Genomic DNA, 20,233 nt, shown 5'->3' with positions numbered 1-20,233 from the left:
GTAAAAGAATAAACACTTTAATCATTTGAAACAAAAGAGAGAAATTTGCAACATGTACACATTTAAAGTGGCAGTGGCGGTGATGATAAATATAAAACATACTGTATACAGCAGCTCAGATTATTGCACCTCTGAGTTATTGCACACGTAATTAATTATTAAAAATAAATTAATCATTTTTATTACCACCCATTTGGACAGTACAATTTGGTATCGAGTATTGCACAGATGAACCAGGTTACACGTTAAAGTTCAGTGTGTTTATCTTTCACTCAAAGCTTGTCCCCTAAACCCCCCCCCCCCCCCCCCCCCCCCCCCCTCCCCGCCTTACAGGAATGCAGTAGAAACAAGATCTCAGTCTTTTCTACAGGTTCATACTAGCTGCATCAGCTTCTAGCATTACAGCCCAGGGCTAAATCCATAGCTATGAAATTTTATTTATTTGTTGATTTTTAGGATCCCGATTAGCCGCTATTATCCCGATAGCTACGATTCCTCCGGGGGTGAAGGTGACATACCATACATACATATAAACAGTGCAATAACAGTCAACAAAACAAGTCAAAACACACACACACACAAAAATACATTAAAAAAATGGAAAATAACATAGTAGGACAATTTAAAACATAAAATAACAGTAGAAAGATGATAAAAATGGAAAAATTACACTGAAAGAAAAAGTCATTTGGTGTATCTCAGACCTTAGCCGACTCTAAGATGGTAAATATCTATGTCCTTGGCCACCATGAAACTCCATCATAGTATTCTTGCAACTATCACGGACCTACCTAACCAAATTGCTTAAATAGTCTTTTTTTAATCAGTTTTTTAATTAGTTTTTATTAGTTTCTTTTAAATATTATTAAACATTATTGAAAATTGATGTTTCCTAATGACATCTTCTAGCGGTAACATACAAAGAGAAAAAAGCAAAGGCCCTAAAGCAAAACCTTGCGGGACCCCAAGAAGAAGAAGTATTAAATTTTTTGATGAGTGATTTTCCTGTGAAACCAAGAACTGTTTATTGATTATGCTCTGTGCTTGATTGTTAATACCCTAAATCTGCAAATATCACCAACGTTGACATGATCAGGTACCTGAAGAGGAAATCTTGTAAGTGGTCAAAGCACTTTTAATCTATTCAGATTGGATCATGATACACACAGCTTCCAGTTTAAGTTTATTAGCTGTTCTACCTAAATAACTGCCATGTAAGTGCACGTTGTAGGGGTACAGTGCAGGTAAACGTCTTTTCCCATAACGTTTGATATTGAATGCTGAATATTAGTGCTGTCTGTATCCACAGATACGATGCTGTACGGGTCCTCAGGTTCCAGCTGGAGGCCGGCATCGCTGCTATGAAAAAGGTGATACCGAAGACCGGCCACTGACGTGAGCTGTCATGGCCTTTGTGATGAACAGATGTTTCAGATTATGACTTTACTCATCTCGTTTACTTTACTCGTTTAGGGAAGAAATGGCGTATGTATATATATATATATACATTTAATGCACTAATAATACATTAGAAATGTACAGATTAGTCATGGATTTAGAACGTATGAGGATTGTTTTCATTTTCATCTCAAGGACAGGAAGGACAGTCATTACACATCTAAGATCTTTGTCCTCTCTAGGATATTGCGATGACTTCAAGGGTGCAGGTGAAGCTGGAGGCTAGGAGAGCACAACTATGGAAGGACCTGTATTTTATCACCAAAGTCCTGCAGGAGGTGAGCCGTTCTGCTGTACTAAAGGCCGCGGTGCACATTAATGTCGAAGAGGATCTAGATTAGTCCAGGTGGATGTCAAAGAGGGCCTAGATTAATCCAGATGTTTTGAAGATTCTAGATTAGTCCAGATGGATGTCGTAGAGGATCTAGATTAGTACAGATGGATGTGAAAGAGGGCCTAGATTAATCCAGATGTTTTGAAGAGTCTAGATTAGTACAGATGGATGTTGAAGACGGTCTAGATTAGTCCAGGTGTTTAAAAGGGTCTAGATTAGTCCAGTTGGATGTCAAAGAGGATCTAGATTAGTCCAGGTGGATGTTAAAGAGGATCTAGATTAGTCCAGATGGATGTTGGAAAGGGTCTAGATTAGTCCAGATGGATGTCAAGGAGGGCCTAGATTAATCCAGATGTTTTGAAGAGTCTAGATTAGTCCAATTGGATGTCAAAGAGGGCCTAGATGAATCCAGATGTTTTGAAGAGTCTAGATTAGTACAGATGGATGTCAAAGAGGGCCTAGATTAATCCAGATGTTTTGAAGAGTCTAGATTAGTCCAATTGGATGTCAAAGAGGGCCTAGATGAATCCAGATGTTTTGAAGAGTCTAGATTAGTCCAGATGGATGTCGTAGAGGATCTAGATTAGTCCAGGTGGATGTTAAAGAGGGTCTAGATTAGTCCAGATGGATGTTGGAAAGGGTCTAGATTAGTCCAGATGGATGTTGGAAAGGGTCTAGATTAGTCCAGATGGGTGTTGGAAAGGGTCTAGATTAGTCCAGATGGGTGTTGGAAAGGGTCTAGATTAGTCCAGATGGATGTCAAGGAGGGCCTAGATTAATCCAGATGTTTTGAAGAGTCTAGATTAGTCCAGGTGGATGTCGAACAGGTCGAAGAGACAGTAAATAGGGAAAATGAAAGGAAGACACCATGAGAGGAGCCAAGACTCAAAAAGGGAACCCCTCCTCCTCCAACCGGAAAACGAAAGGACAACACAACAGTGAAAATAAGAGTCATGAGAAAAATGAATCTAGACATGAAGAGAGATCACTCATCAGACAGAAGCCCCAGATCAACCAGTGACACCAGTGACTGTTAGATGTTTGTCAAGAACAGTAAAGGAAAGGTCACACTGGAAATGAAAAGGTCATGCTCCACCTATATTGAACATTTTTATGCGATGTAATGGATGTAAACAGAGCCGTTCAGACCGGTTTGGTGTGAGACACCAGACCTGCTCACAGTGGTCCTGATAGGAACCTTTTTTCTGAATTTCTACAAACAGCATTTGTAAGATTTGGGTACTTATTTTTTGGTTACATCAGAAGTGCGTAGACTCTGGTCTTTTGCAGGGACGTTTGTTGTGAAGGGAGGGGCTGGCACTGCCAAGGCGGTGTTTGTTGTAGCAGAGCTAGAGAGAGCAAGAACTGAGAGTAAGAGTTAAAAAAAACTGTCCCCCCTTTTCCTGTACGCTGTGAAGTCAAGGTGTGTTATGGACCAGAACTTTGAATTGTCTTCATGTTGACATGAAGAACTCTTTCATGCCACAGTGTGATGTCATACATTTTGCCATGCGCTTCAGAGATTAAATGTAAAATAACAATCTTACAGTTTACACAATGTGGGATAGACGTTAGACAGTTCCCAGCATGTGAAACCAGTGTTTGAACCACAGCAGATAAAGTTAAACTCTCTCTCTCACACACACACACACACACACACACACACACACACACACACACACACACACACACACACACATGTCTTTGTCATCCGTTTCTTCATTTCCCTCCAGAGATAAAATTTTACAGCATTAAAAGGTCACACAATGAGCTGAGGTCATCAGAGTGGCAGTTATTCTGAGTGATACCAAGAAACTGTTTGTTTACTTGCTTAGATGTTAGAAGGTATTTCAGTTGGTAATAATATCATGGAATATATTATATATATATATGTAATATATGCACACACACACACACTGATCAGGCATAACGTTCTGACCACCTCCTTGTTTCTCCGCTCACTGTCCACTTTATCAGCTCCACTTACTGTATAGCTGCACTCTGTAGTTCTACAGTTACAGACTGTAGTCCATCTGTTTCTCTGATACTCTGTTACTCCATTTGAGTGGTGGATCATTCTCAGCACTGCAGTAACACTGACGTGGTGGTGGTGTGTTAGTGTGTGTTGTGCTGGTCTGAGTGGATCAGAGACAGCAGTGCTGCTGGAGTTTGTTGATGCTCATTTGTTGATACACAGTTTGTGATAGCCCTCCTCTGCCCTTCAACAGTATCTGACCACAAAGATACGTATATACTGTACGTATATTAATTATTTCCTTAAAAACTACTCAAAGGTTCTTTAGTAAAGCAAATAATTCTACAACTCCGTTGAAAAAATGGTTGTGAACTTTTATTGTTTTTTATTGTGAAAGACTGCACCATCAAATAGAGCAACGATTAGAAAAGAGAACGTTTCTCAACATAAAACAGCAAAGAACTTCTGCTTTTCATCGTCTACGGTACTGAATATCATTAAAGACTCACCCCTGAAAACATTTGGCCCATTATAAAATGAAAAATATGAGAACCTGAAACTGTTTATGAGCTGAAATCCTGAATCAAACAAGAACAGAAAGCATTTCACTTTCAGAGCTACAGCAGCGTCTCCTCAGTTCCCAAACACTGACAGAGCTGTTAAAGACGAGGTGATGACACACAGCGGTGAACACGCCCCCGTCCCGGCTTTTTTGGAACATGTTGTTGGCATCAAATTCAGAATGGGCAAATATTTCTCAAAAACAACATTTGATTACTTGTCCTTTTACTGTTTTCCTTTAAAAATATGGTTTACATGATTTGCAAATCACTGCATCCTATTTTTATTTACATTCTGCACAGCGTCCCAAGTTCTTTGGAAACAGGGTTGTATATAGAATCATGAAAGTTAGCATAAGTAATCGTTCTATTCCAGAGGAGGGACTGTAACCCTAACCCTAACCCTACGGCTGAGTCTTCTACTAGAGGGGAGAGTCTCGAAAAGGTGATGTCCAGGATGAGAGCGGTCAGCTGTAATTTCATCACCCTGCTGTTGTAGAATGGAGGTGGAATAGAAGGTGATTTCAGTAAAACGTCTGACGTGGCATTAAAAGTGTTTATTCAGTATAAAATCCTACGGCGATGCAGCAGAGATCTTGTCGTTGGCCTGGGAAACCTGTTTCAATCGCAGCAGATAACATTAATCTCACACGCTCTCTCACACACAAACACACACACACACACACACACACACACACACACACACACACACACACACACACACACACACACAAACCTTTGTCAGTTGTCAGTAACACCTCAATTTTCCACCATAGATTAAATCTCACAGCACCAAAGAGTCACACTTGGTCATAACCGCAGTCAGCAGAGTGTTGTTTTTTTTAGCTGCAGCACGCGTCAGTCTTACTGATTTAAGAAATGGTTCGATGAAAAGTCTGTGCGATTTTCCACTCAGATGTACTCGATCAGTTCGGTGTCCAAAAGTTGCTTCCTTAGTTTAGTGCTGGAGCTGCAAGGCTAACGTTTCTAACAAGACTAACTAGAATTGAATAGTCACCCAAACCTCTTCTGCAAATACATCCTCCAAGCGTAGTCCAGCTCCGGCATACGAACAGGTCTTCCTTAAGGCTGCACAAACCTGCTGATGTGGTTTAGGGCAGCCTTTCTCACCCGGGAACCCTGGGGTGACATCCAGCTTTGTCAGGGGTGCCACAAACATATCTGAGCATAGCTGATGTTAAACAACCAAACAGAAAACATAGCTGTGCAACTTGCACTGAAAATGCAGAACATTAGCCACTTCATACATCATCTCACATGCCCCTCTCCCTGTGTCGCAACATCAACGCTGGGGTTCTGACATACACTACACTGCCAAAAGTATTCGGGCGTCTGGCTTCACACATATGAGCTTGAGTGACGTCCCATTCTTAATCCATAGGGTTTAATATGATGTCGGCCCACCCTTTGCAGCTATAACAGCTTCAGCTCTTCTGGGAAGGCTTTCCACAAGGGTTAGGAGTGTTTATGGGAATTTTTGGCCGTTCTTCCAGAAGCGCATTTGTGAGGTCAGACACTGATGTTGGACGAGAAGGCCTGGCTCACAGTCTCCGCTCTAATTCATCCCAAAGGTGTTCTATGGGGTTGAGGTCAGGACTCTGTGCAGGCCAGTCAAGTTCTTCCACACCAAACTGGCTCATCCACGTCTTTATGGACCTGCTTTGTGCACTGGTGTGCAGTCATGTTGGAACAGGAAGGGGCCGTCCCCAAACTGTTCCCACAAAGTTGGGAGCGTGAAATTGTCCAAAATCTCTTGGTGCTGAAGCTTTAAGAGCTCCTTTCACTGGAACTAAGGGGCCGAGCCCAACTCCTGAAAAACAGCCCCACACCATGATCCCCCCTCCACCAAACTTTACACTTGGATGCAGCAGCTCGGCCATGGAAACCCATTCCATGAAGCTCTCTACGCTGTTCTTGAGCTGATCTGAAGGCCACATGAAGTTTGGAGGTCTGTAGTGATTGACTCTGCAGAAAGTCGGTGACCTCTGCGCACTATGCCCCTCAGCATCCGCTGACCGCTCTGTCATTTTACGTGGCCGACCACTTCGTGGCTGAGTTGCTGTCGTTCCCAATCGCTTCCACTTTGTTATAATCCCACTGACAGTGGACTGTGGAATATTTAGTAGTGAGGAAATTTCACGACTGGACTTGCTGCACAGGTGGCGTCCGATCACGGTACCACGCTGGAATTCACTGAGCTCCTGAGAGCGACCCATTCTTTCACTAATGTCTGTAGAAGCAGTCTGCAGGCCGAGGGGCTCGGCTTTATACACCTGTGGCCATGGAAGAGACTGGAACACCTGAATTCAGTGATCTGCATGGGGGAGTGAAAACTTTAAAATTTAGTGTATATTGATAATCATATCACTGCTGTTGGAGCAAGACCTTGTATCTCCAAAAAACTTTACAGGAGAAGGAAAAACTTTCTCAACTTTTAATGGAAGTAAATGGACAGGGTTTTTTTTTTTGAGCAATTTTGGACCATTCCTGTCGATCCTTTCATTATGAAATGTTGACACAACATAAAGGACAACTGCCTTTTTAAAATTAGGTCCAAAAATTAAAATGAAAAATAATTTGATTAAAATGACAATATAGTGTAAATACCCTACAACCCTAACCACGCAGTTCATCATGAGAGTGTTGCACGAAGCACACAAACTAAAAAAAAGGCTCTAGAAAGCTTTGAACCACCAGCTTCATCACCCAGTGGTAGCTCAGCAGTGATTTGCATATGCAAATGTGGTGCAGGGTGTGTGCTGTAGTTGGTTTTGTAAATGGTTCTATATAGCACCCAAAAGAGATCTTCCATTGCTGCAATGTCAAGCTGATAACAACAGAAGAACCCTTTTGGGTGCTATACAGAACCCTTTTCAAGAAGGTTCTGTATAGAGCTGTCTATAGCACATTCGGCCATAAATAAAACTACTGTAATAATAATCTTAATAATGATAAATCCGCATCTATAACGATTTTTATTCCGTGTTTGACAAACTGCACTGCACTGAACCCAGTCAGCCCGGCCTAAAGATGCTCACATGTAATATAACATGCAGTTAGTCACTGTTCTTTATTGGCGATATGCTCAGAGCAGCATATTATGATAACAGTTGATCACAATAATGATAAAACATCATCATATTACTCACCCCTATGGTTAACTATCTATATAAGACTTCCTGTGAAAGGATATACTGCCTGTCATGAGCACCGAGCTCAGATCAGGACCCCACTGAAAATGGGGTAAAGCCCGTCCTTTACCGTGTCGTTGGCATGGTGACAGCGTCCGCCTGAGCCCTTCAGATTGTTTTTACTGAAACTATCGTAAACCACAGTCTGCCCTCAGACTATCTACCAGCATCAGTGCATGGCAAAGTGTGTGTGTGTGGGGGTGTGTGTGTGTGATTTATGAGACCTAGACAGAGCCTCATCTGTTAACAGATTTTCCCACCACTTTTGCCCAGCATGTTTAAGGCTTCACTGGGTTTCAGTTCCTCATTTGTAATGTAGCACTTAAATATGTAATCAGGGTGCTAATAATATCACCAGACATTCAACCACTGAGTCCTGCCTGAGTGTAAGGACTCTCTGGTGGTATATAAAGCTGAGATAAACAATGATCAGGCATAACTTTAAAACACCTCCCTTTTTCTACGCTCACTGTCCACTTTATCAGCTCCACTTACTGTATATCTGCTCTCTGTAGTTCTACAGTTACAGACTGTAGTCCATCTGTTTCTCTGATACTCTGTTACCCTGTTCTTCAGTGGTCAGGACCCCCATGGACCCTCACAGAGCAGGTACTGTTTGGGTGGTGGGTCATTCTCAGCACTGCAACTGCGGTCATTATATCATTGAAATATCCAATGTTTTATATATGGTTCAGAAACAGGTCCAGATTAATGCGTTTTGACCACGGTAACTGCTGTACTGTGCTAAGCCACGGTGAAGGCTGACGTGGGGTTGAGGGGGGCGGGGAGGAGTTTTACTTTCTTGCAGCAGATCATGGCCTGCCCTGGGTTTTAAGGCCTCAGCGTAGCCGAAAGTACCTCGCGAGTTAATAAGCTCACATACAGCGCTGTGTGAAAGTTGTGGGCGTCTAAGCAAATGTTTAACCAGCTTCATTTACATTTACAGCATTTAGCAGACGCTCTGATCCAGAGCGACTTACTAGAAGTGCTTTGTCAATCTAAAGAAAGTATCTTTGCTAGTTACCAGTAGCTTAGAGAGAAAGACGGTCCTGAGCTCAGATACTGATAGAAACACAGTCACTGCAGACACCAAGAGAAAAAGAACCAGAGTTGAACGCAGAACTCTGAGCCATTCAATGCAATACAATAACAATAAGATACAATACAATAAACTACAGTACAATAAACTACAATACAGAGTGAAGTACAATAAAAATAAGTGCAGCCTATAATTCAGTGCTCATTTAAGAGCTGTGTAAAGAGTCTTCAGTCTGCATTTGAAGACCGTGAGAGACTCTGCTGTTCGGACAGCCAGTGGGAGTTCATTCCCCCACCTGGGCTCCAGTACAGAGAACATTCTCAACGCTCGTCTTCCGTGTACTCGAAGCTCGAAGGGCTCGTGGTTCAGTTCGAGATTTCACCATTGCCATCAAGTCTGTAGGGGCTGGTCCATTTCTGGCTTTGTAGGCAGCATTAGGGTTTAAATCTGATGCAGCTACAGGAAGCCAGTGAAGGGAGCGCAGCAGTGGGGTGACGTGGCTGAACTTGGGCAGATTAGACGAGCCGTGCTGCCGCATTCTGGATGAGCTGCAGAGGCTTGATGGTCTGCATGGGAAGACCAGCCAAGAGTGAGTTGCAGTAGTCAAGCCTTGAGATGACCAGAGACTGCACTAGCACCTGGGTGGCCTCTCGGGTGAGGAAGGGTCGGATCCTCCGGATGTTGTACAGAAGAAACCTGTATGACCGAGTCAGGTTGGCCATGTGAGTCGAGAATGATAACTGGCCGTCCAGAGTCACACCAAGACTTCTCGCCTCTACAGACGGAACAATCAGAGTTCTCGAATGAGATGGTGAGATCATGAGGACCTGTAGTCACAGGGATGAATATCAGCTCAGTCTTGCTGGGATTGAGCTTCAGGTGGTGAGCTGCCATCCATGTAGAGATGTCAGACAGACATGCCAGGATGCGACTGGAAACCTGTGTGTCAGAGGGAGAGAAAGAAAACAGCTTCCCTCAGCAGTGAGTTTATCACAATATACATTAGAATAAAGTCGTATTCATAATTCAGATAAACAGAAAAACAATAAACAGTAACAAGAATTTCTCGGGTCCATATTTTTCCTGGACACCTTCACAGCCGCCACAGAGACTCGTTAATATCATCAATTACATCATGAGCTCAATTTACTGAGCACTGATTGGTCAAACCAGGAGCTGCTTTTTAACTACATATAATACTGGACTTCCTCGAGGAGGAGCGGCTTGGAGATGGGTCAACACACACACTCACATCCAGAAAATCACTGTTTATTATATATATATATATATATATATATATATTAATAATATTCTATAAATTTATTCAAATATTTACACATTTCTCAGCAAATAAACACAAACTAGACAAATAAATAGATTTTGAAACTGGGTCTTGGGTGCCCAAGACTTTCACACAGTACTGTACATTCTGCAGTTTTGTGTTGCCTGTCCACTAAAGCAGGTGACGCTACGACATTTTATGACATTTTATGACCATCTTATGACCATCGTATGATAAGTCCTAATGGTGGCGACGTGCGCATCCACCACCGCCACCATTTAAGATGGAACAGGAAAATTCGAACAAGAAGCTGACAAATAGAAAGCCAGGTTCAGGTGAGGTGTTTACATGGACGTGCTCTATTCTGATTGAGCTATTAGTCCGATTATTAACGGATTATCCGGCTGTGTGTAGGCGTGGCGGTTGTCACTGGATTCTCTTAATTATGAGCTTGCTAATTAGCTGAAATATGAATGTTGCTACACAGGCTAAGACTGCTGCGCACTGAATTGACATCATGACTCTGACTCCTCATATTCCAAGTCATGGGAAGCAGGTGGGATGCGGAAGATTCATCCAACTATTCAGACCCAGCCTTGACTGACCAACCCTGCCAAAATGGCGGCTCGCCCATTAGACGCTGCATCCTGACATCACATTCGCAAGCCTTATAGAACGGGAGGCCGCTGATCCCAGCCCCTTTACATCCCTCCTGAATGTTCTACAGCCACTTTAGACATACTGCCAGCACAAATGTTGGACAAAGTGGTTTTGAGTTGTGATTCATGTTTGGTCGCTGGACCATTCTCTGCAAAGTGCACCTGTGTGGTAGGTGTTTCTGATAAGACGTCCAAAGGAACATGTCTAGAAAGCCTAAGAAACTGACAACTCAATGTATTTACATCTGTAATTAATCTGTTGTTCTCCTTGTTTTCCAGAAGAAGACGACTCAGAGAGCCGGTCTGACTCGGCAGCCTCTCTCGTCTGCTGAACTGATTGCAGCCTGTAGAAGGAAACTACAGACCCTTTTAATATGGTTGCACAACCTTATCAGCGTGGTGAGTTTATATGCATGACTGTGTGCGTGAGAGAGAGCCACGGTAGATTCGGAAAGCATGTTCCTTTACCCTCGCCGACAGCTGTGTTACTTTGGCCCAGGCGAGATGTGTTAGATTCATTCGTGTGAAACCGCTGCAAGCAAGTTTTGCATCTGCACAGCTGCTTATGTCGTCTCACCCACCGCCTGCCAGTGAAAGTGAGCCTCAGAGGGTGAATCACAGGCAGCAGGCCTGCAACCAGAGACTCGCTGCTTCCCGGCAGCGCTCAAAGCAGATTATTTTAACCGGCAACAGCTTTAGGACCCGGCTGCTGACGTCGATTACTACAGACGTATGAAATAAATCTCAGTGCTCAGGAACAGCAGCCAGGAAGTGGTTGATGGCTGCTGTGCTTTATACAGCTTTTTTTCTACCACGCCTGCCATCAGAAACTCCCCCATCAATTGCCACACAATTAAACAGCTTACAGGACGACACGGGTGATCACTGCTGCCGGCTGGCTGTAGCTCAGCTCAGCACCAAACATCTCACATCCTTTGGTTTGTCAAAGGGACTTTTACGTCATCTACACTGTAGTCCCTCGAAACCATGGTTTTACACAGAAGTGCATGATTCAGGGGATTATTGTGGGATGCGCTCGTCTCAACTCGGCTGATCAAACAGATGAATGCCGCAACACAAGATGTCACTAAGCCTTGTAAGTTGGGTGTTTACCTAGTGCAGGGGTGTCAAACCCAGCCACTGAAAGGGCCTTATGACAAAATCTCAACAAATCTTTATTTTTACTTTGCCATGACCCCAACTGACCACTGTTTATTCACAATATGCCGAAACTACAGGGGTAAAAAAATAGGCACTGAATACTCGAACGATTCAGAAGTAATCTTAAGTATAAGTAAGTCTAAGTAACCCTGTATAAAGTAATAGACCACATTAGCTGCAGAGAACAGGTAAACCTCTATAAATGTCCCCGATGGGCATCAGGGTTTTTAAAACTACCCATTCACTTCAGCGCATGCTGGGAAATGTAGTGCAGCTTATGCTGAAATGGGTTATTAATGGAAAATTAAAATAATTTTGCAGGCCGAATAGGGTGGCGTCACGGGTCTGACTTGGCCCGCGGGTCTTGTGTTTGACACATGGGCTCTAGTGTCAGTTGAGTGAATGTTAGAAGATAATTGATAATGAGATATTATGAGATAATGAGAATTAAAATCTGTCTTTGGGACTGGGCTGAACCTCACAGAACTGGCCTCTAAGAGGTATAAACAATCTTTGAGCTTTTTTAGTTTTTTTTAAAATTACATTAACTATGCACGTATGAACCCAATTCCAAATATGGGACAGTTGGAAAATGTAAATAAAAACAGACAGCAGCTAAAATGTATATACATAAGTTAATATATATAGTGTATGTGTTTGTAGTTAATTAGATGAAACACTTAATATCTTGTCTTTGTACTGTTTTCACGCTGTTCAGTGATACTTTGGGAGCTGCATTGTTGTAGTTGTGAAAGTGGATGCTTGGCTTGTTTGATGTAACACCTCAGCTGGTCAGCGGTGTCCCTTGTTGTATATTACTCTGCATAATGCACCAATGGGCAGGTCAGTCTTGCAGCTGCATTCTTATTCCCAATCCAAACACCTGCAATCATTATTCCCAAATAAAATTTGAAAGGTGGACTTCCCTTTCAAGCATACAGAAAAGTTTAAGTATATTCCACTTATACTGAATAGGCGCGGTGGCAGTGTGGGTTGTTCTGTCACCTCACAGCAAGAAGGGCCTGGGTTTAATTCCCCAGTCGGGTGACCAGGGCCTGTGCTGGTGTGTATATATGTATACACCGGTCAGGCGTAACATTCTGACCGCCTCCTCGTTTCTACACTCACTGTCCACTTTATCAGCTCCACTTACTGTATAGCTGCACTCTGTAGTTCTACAGTTACAGACTGTAGTCCATCTGTTTCTCTGATACTCTGTTACCCTGTTCTTCAGTGGTCAGGACCCCCATGGACCCTCACAGAGCAGGTACTGTTTGGGTGGTCATTCTCAGCACTGCAGTGACACTGACATGGTGGTGGTGTGTTAGTGTGTGCTGTGCTGGTCTGAGTGGATCAGACGCAGCAGTGATTATGGTGTTTAACCAGGCAAGTCTTTAAGAACGCATTCTTATTTAAAATAGCCACCTAGTTCGATAGCGCAACGAGTACAACTGCCTCAAACTGCCCGAGTCAAGTGTCTCATTTTCATTTAACTGCTTCCTCGTTTCTCCTCCAGAACCGAAGCTTGAAGCGGACTCTGGCTGAAGCTCGGTCTCAGGAGAACTCCGTAGCTTCCAGGTACGAGGCTCAGATTGCTGGGCTGGAAGCTGCAATCGAGGCAGCAAAATGTGACCTGCATGAACAGATCATTAGCCACAAAGAGCTGCTGGACATGAAGTTAGCCCTCGGGGCTGAAATCGCCACCTACTGGTCACTCCTGGATGGGGAGGAGCTGGGGTAAGACCTGTACGTAAACTTTAACAGAGAGCTGTTTAGACCTGAGAACTAATTTGGTGCCCAAAGTGATCAAAATGCCCAGATCACTACAACAGCTCACTGGAGATTTGACTGTTTGGAAATTCGCTTCCCGAACTATGAATGTAAATATAAAACAACAATTTGTTTATTCTAAAACTATTTGATGCATTCTGAAATATGTTATTTTACCACAATTCAATTTTAAAGACACAAATGTAACCAAAGGAACTTTGTGGAGTAGTGGAACCTAAAAAAGAAGCTTTTTATATTTTATATTAGCCCGTTAACTTTATTTTGGCCAAAAATGGATGGACTTAATGTGCGAAATGCCCCCTGGCTACTCCAGTGTTAGTTGGCTGCTCACTCGTGATAAGTTCACTGTCAGTAAATGTCTGTTCTATCAGCTGTTCTTCTGTAGAATCTCTGTTCTAGTGCGGTTCTGTGCTCTTCCTCACAGTAACAAAAGTACTGGGACACCTACAGGAGCTTTTATGAATCCGATTCTAAATCCATAGGCGTTAATACGGAGTTGGTCCTCCTTTGCGGCTACAACAGCTTCCACTCTTCTGGGAATCTTCCTACAAAATTCCAGAGAATATCTGTAGGAATTTCTGCCCAAAGTTCCAGAAGAGCATTTGTGAGGTCAGACATGATGACTGGGCCAGTCATGTTCACCCAGCCATGACACTGGGACTCAGTCATTCTGGAACAGGAAAGGTTCTTCCCCAAACTGTTCCCCCGAAGCTGGAAGTCTACACAAGTCCAGAATGCCTTGGTGCTGAAGCATTAAGTTTTCCCTTCACTGGAACTGAGGGTTCTAGACCGACCCCTAGCCCTGTCTAATCATCCCTCCTCCACCAAACTTTACAGCTGGCACAGTGCAGTCAGGCAGGTAACGTCCTCCTGGCATTCGCCAAACCCAGACTCGTCCATCAGACTGACAGAGAGAGAAGCTGATTCACTCCTCAGAACACGGTTCTACGGCTTCAGAGTTCAATGGCAGCGCTTTATTCCACTCCAACCAATGCTCGGCATTGTGTGTTTGCCTGTGTCGCCAGTCGCCAGCAGAGGGCACCAGTGACAAGGTGGCATAAGACCTTGGGCTGATTAGGCCCAACCACACACACCTGTGGACTCCTCTACTTAAAGCTGTGGCAAACAGCAGCCCTTTGATACACAGTTGTAAGGGGTGACCGGTACAGTACTTAACCCAGGTGTGTATTTAAATGAAAAAGAAAACAAAAGAAAATCAAAAAGAGCAGGAAAGAGAGCTGGAAAAATGAAAGATGGTAATTGCCCCAAAATGACTTAAAAACCACAAGAAGTCCTGAGCCACAAACAGCTTTCCACAGAGCATCAATCAGTACGTCTGCGGTTCAAGCCGGGCTCTTGGGTCACCTCAACTCTGGGCCCAATTCCCACTCCATTGCCTCAGTAAACTTATTTAACACCCTTTCTCACAGGTTTTCCTCTTTTGCACTTTGGTCCGTCTCCCTGACGTTCCATGACAGCATTTAGATCTTAGGCTTGTCTGCAGCTGTTCGGTCATAGAAACCCATTTTGTGAAGCTCCTAATGTGCAGTTATTTTGCTGATGTTGTTTCCAGAGTCAGTTTAGAGCTCTTTAGTGAGTGACTCAACAGAGGACAGACACTCAGCAGCCCACTCTGTGAGTTTGTGTGGCCTACAGCTTCGTGGCTGAGCTGTTGTTTCTCATAGAGGCTTCCATTTCACAATAATAGCACTTACAGTTGTCAGGGGCAGATCTAGCAAGACCTAAATTTCACAACTGAGTTCATCAGTGTGCCCCTCTACTGCCAGTGTTTGTCTACAGAGGCTGCAAGGCTATGTGCTTAATTTGATCCATGTGCTAGCAATGGGTGTGGCTGAAACACCTGAACTCAAAAATTGGAGGGGTGTTCACATACGTTTGTCCATATAGTGGATCATGAATCTTGTCCATCAGTACTTGTAAGAGACTGACTAAATGCATGTTCCTCTATAAAGAGAGCAAAATTAGTTCAGTTTAACAGGATTTAGAGCCAAATATTGAATAACAATCATTGTGTTAATCAATTAACGAGGCTGCATGGTGACGCCACCAGAGTGGCGCCAAACTCATGAGGGAACTGGCGAGAGAAAATGGAGCTGCTGTATTGAGTTTGTTGCTTTTTTTTCTTCACAGAAATGGAGGAGATGTTCTCCTGTAGTACAACCTCAATTCCAATGAAGTTAGGATGTTGTGTAAAAGATAAATAAAACCAGAATACAATGATTTGCAAATCCTTTTCAACCTATATTCAGTTGAATTCACTACAAAGATGAGATATTTAATGTTCAGACGGATAAACTTTGTTTTTTGCAAATATTCACTCATTTTGAATTTGATGCCTGTAACACGTTCCAGAGAAGTTGGGATAGGGGCAACAAAAGACTGGGAAAGTTGAGGAATGCTCAAAAAACACCGGTTTGGAACATTCCACAGGTGAACAGGTTAATTGGAAACAGGTGAGTGTCCTGATTGGGTATAAAGGGAGCATCCCTGAAAGGCTCAGTCGTTCACAAGCAGGGACGGGCGAGGTTCACCACTTAGTGAACAACTGCGTGAGCAAATAGTCCAACAGTTTAAGATCAACGTTTCTCAACATGCAACTGCAGGAATTTAGGGATTTCATCATCTACAGTCCATAATATCATCAAAAGATTCAGAGAATCTGGAGAAATCTCTGCAGGTAAGCGGCAAGGCAGAAAACCAACACTGAATGCCCGTGACCTTCGACCCTACAGGCGGCATTGCATTAAGAACCCACATCATTCTGTAACGGATATTCCCACATGGGCTCAGGAACACTTCGGAAAACCACTGTCAGTGAACTCAGTTCGTCGCTCCGTCTACAAGTGCAAGTTAAAACTCTGCCATGCAAAGCGAAGCCAGATATCAACACCACCCAGAAACGCCGCCGCCTTCTCTGGGCCGAGCTCATCTGAGATGGACTGACGCAGAGTGGAAAAGTGTCCTGTGGTCTGACGCGTCCACATTTCACACTGTTTCTGGAAATCATGGACGTCGTGTCCTCCGGGCCAAAGAGGAAAAGGACTGTCCGGATTGTTTTCAGCTCAAAGTTCAAAAGCCAGCATCTCTGATGGTGTGGGGGTGTGTTAGTGCCCATGGCAGGGGTAACCTGCACATCTGTGAAGGCCCCATTAATGCTGAAAGGTACATACAGGTTTTGGAGCAACATCTGCTGCCATCCAAGCAGCGTCTTTTTCAGGGACGTCCTGCTTATTTCAGCGAGACGATGCCGAGCCACATTCTGCACGTGTTCCAACAGCGTGGCTTCGTAGTAAAAGAGTGCGGGTACTAGACTGACCTGCCTGCAGTCCAGACCGTCTCCCATTGAAAACGTGTGGTGCATTATGAAGCTCAAAATACGACAGCGGAGACCCTGGACTGCTGAGCAGCTGAAGCTTGTACATCAAGCAGGAATGGGAAAGAATTCCACCTACAAAGCTTCAACAATCAGTGTCCTCAGTTCCCAAACGCTTATTGAGTGTTAAAGGAAAGGTGATGTAACTCAGTGGGAAACACGCCCCTGTCCCAACTTCTCTGGAACGTGTTGCAGGCATCAAATTCAAAATGAGTGAATATTTGCAAAAAACAATAAAGTTTATCAGTTTGAACATTAAATATCTCGTCTTTGTAGTGGATTCAACTGAATATCGGTTGAAAAGGATTTTCAGATCATCGTTTTCTGTTTTTATTTATGTTTTACACAACGTCCCAACTTCACTGGAATTGGGGTTGTATGATAAGCTATAAACTACATACAAACACAAATGCTTCTAAATTAAATACGGATGATGTGCGACATACAGACGAACGCTTTAATTAATCCGTCGTTTTACACGTTATAAGGTAACGAAGATGAACTCAAGCACGTGAACAACCTCCGTTTTAAAACGAGCTCTGCTCCATGGCTTTGTTTCCTGACGTTTTTATGGTGCTGTTTGTTTTTCCACAGAGAACTGTGGGTAACCGAAGGCCTGGAATGACACATCTGAGTCCTCAAAATCACTCAGAACGTAGGCTGCATTTCCAGGCTGTGTAAGAAGGGTCCGTCACTCTGGAACGGCCTTCTGTGACGTAGTGGCCGAGAAATGCAGCCTAGACTTTGGAACGCAGCTACTGTGTATCATGAAAATGATCACAACATTATATGTTTGTCATCTGGTCCACCTCTAGCTTCAGCCATATCAGCCCTTAACAAGCTAGACAAGCTGAGATGGATGTTCCACAATGTCTAATTTAGAGGAAGTCGCCAATACATAGTTCCCTCTGATGGTGCTTTATGGGTGGGCTTGCCTGTACTCAGGTTTATTTGGTGTCCATTTGAATGTAATGGTCTATGCATCTCACTGCAATGTACAAATGGCACAGACTGTGAAAACAATATCTAATCTAATCTAATCTAATCTAATCTAATATTATCATCGTTAAATTTAATTTGATAAAAAAATGGCTAAACCTCCGCAGGTTCACATGAACGCATCATGGCTCAGTGCTTCATTTATACAGTCCTACGTACAGCTGATTATTTCTTGTGATCTCGTATGACTGCAGAATTCTGTCTGACGCAATTGCCACATGTATCTGATGTCACCTCCTGTGTGCAGCTTCCCGACACAGGCCAGCCGCGGTTCGTCCACGCTCTACCTATCGGAGTCTCCGCCCCCTTCTACCAGAAGCTCCTCCCCTGTTAATCCTGCCGAGGCTGACGTCACTGCGGAGACCCGATCTGAAGTAAGATATTCATGGTAAGATATACCATCTGGTTGCATCTCCAGCACCACCGCATAAATAACTGCCTCTAACAAACAGACTAGTTATTCATAGTGCACTGATCTAACAGATGATCCGAGGCGCGACTGACCTCCTCCTCCCTCATCCCTCCTACACTCCACTCCTGTTGTCCACTCATTTAGAGACTAAACTGGCCTTTTGTTCCCAGGGCCCAGGCTTCAGTTCATGATTTTTGTCTGTTATGTTTCTCACAGAAGCCAGGCCTCTCATGTGTGCCGTTAGGGGTGAAAGCTGCCGTTTGCCCTCTTTCTGTTGGTGGTTAAATCCGCCACTAGTCACGGCAACTTTCCCCGCTAATGCTGCGTGTCTGCTGTCTCACCAGGCTGAATCTCTGAATGAGTCAGCATGTTGTCAACCCTGCTTGTCAGCTTTACTCTTACTTTAACCGAGCCAAACATGGTTAAAACATGGCACAGTGATACCAGGATGGTCCTGTCCTCGTGGAAATTTCACGTTTATGCCCACAAAGTCCATTTACTAAAGGGGAAATGTAACTTCTAACCTATCTTTCTTCCCTCCCACTCCGTTCTCTCTCTCTATCTCTCTCACATGTGTCGAGATGCCCCGTTGGCCTGTCTGGAGGTGCCCCATTCGTGGTTCCAGCGTTCCAGCCATCTTTTTGCACTCTCTTTGTACTGTTGTTCTTGTTTCTGTTCTGTTTCTTCTGTGCGGGTCGACCCACGGGGGTTGGGTTCCTCGGACTGAGCCTTGGTCCCTTCTAAGGTTTCTTCCTCTTAAAGGGAGTTTTTCCTTACCACTGTAGTCACCACAAAATTGGCTTCACTGTGGTGATGCTCATAAGAGGCGTGGACCTGTTTTTTCTGTAAAGCTGCTTTGTGACAACCTTGTTGTAAAAAGCGCTATATAAATAAACTTGAATTGAAATGTTACAAAAACTTTTCTTTATTCTCCATTTGTCACCATTTGTTTTCTTCCTCTCCAGCGCTGGAGCCAGTCACTGAAACAACATTAGCAGGTGAGACTCCTCTTAGCACACCCAGCTGCTGATGTGGCCTTCGCTGGGATACAGTATATTACTATATTCTACGTTTTTAACACCATGTAGAATGTATTTAAACAAATATATATTAGATACTTCCACAAACTGTGGATATTAGAGTCAAGAGGGAAGTGGAGAGTGTTAATAGTGGCACGTTTTGTCTTCCCTCCCTATAGGAAGGTATGGGGACTGTCCAGTACTAAGATGTTGTGCATGTTGCAAACCGGACATCGTCTACAATCGCTGTGCCTTTTCTTGATGTGCATCTTCTTTCTGGATATTCACCTTGAACATTTACTTTCTCAAGCAGGGACTGTAGTTTAAGGTATTTACAGGTTGTTGTTAACATAGTCATGCCATTTGTCATGAGCAAGTTTATGTGATTTAAATAAAAGATGGATAAATAGTCAAATAACATGTTTTATATCTTTTCTAAGTGATTTTCTGAGCACTTTATTTGCTACATTGAACCTACTGGGGGAAAAAAACATAAAATGTAGCCTGGCAAAAGTTAAAGGACATTATATACAGTGCGGTGTGTTTTTTCCAATGGGAAGTGTGCACTAATTGTGCAAAAACGGCAACATTTTTGCTGATTTTCACTTACAAAAATAAACAGAACATATATTCTGACCAGAATCTGCATACGACAGATGGCCAAAAGTATGTGGACACCTGACCCATCACATCTGTATGAGCTTGTTGGACATCCAATTCCACACTGTGGCCAGTAATATGGAGTTGGCCCCCTTCATGGCTGTAACAGCCTCCACTCCTCTGGGAAGCTTTCTACAAGATTTTGGAGAGTGTCTATGGGAAGAGGGCCTGGCTCACAATCTCTGTTCTAGTTCATCCCAAAGGTATTTCATGGTGTTGAGGTCAGGGCTCTGTGCAGGCCACTGGAGTTCCTCCATACCAAACTCATCAAACCGTGT

General features: G+C 43.5%; 1 protein-coding gene across 1 annotated transcript; it reads left to right on the top strand.

The window, feature by feature from the left end:
- The first annotated feature begins 1,088 nt into the window (after positions 1 to 1,088).
- LOC119262351 (keratin, type I cuticular Ha6-like) lies at positions 1,089 to 19,625 on the top strand. Its single transcript, XM_037533818.1, has 8 exons — positions 1,089 to 1,096; positions 1,310 to 1,370; positions 1,641 to 1,736; positions 10,799 to 10,918; positions 13,197 to 13,417; positions 18,112 to 18,252; positions 19,242 to 19,274; positions 19,475 to 19,625. The coding sequence occupies exons 1-7, from the start codon at positions 1,089 to 1,091 to the stop codon at positions 19,258 to 19,260; spliced, it is 666 nt and encodes a 221-aa protein (XP_037389715.1). The 3' UTR covers positions 19,261 to 19,274; positions 19,475 to 19,625.
- Positions 19,626 to 20,233: the final 608 nt, after the last annotated feature.

Source organism: Pygocentrus nattereri, chromosome 24 (assembly GCF_015220715.1).
Source record: "Pygocentrus nattereri isolate fPygNat1 chromosome 24, fPygNat1.pri, whole genome shotgun sequence".
NCBI lineage: Eukaryota > Metazoa > Chordata > Actinopteri > Characiformes > Serrasalmidae > Pygocentrus > Pygocentrus nattereri.
The sequence above is the reverse complement of the archived record's forward strand: the minus strand, read 5'-3'. Positions and strand labels throughout refer to the sequence as shown.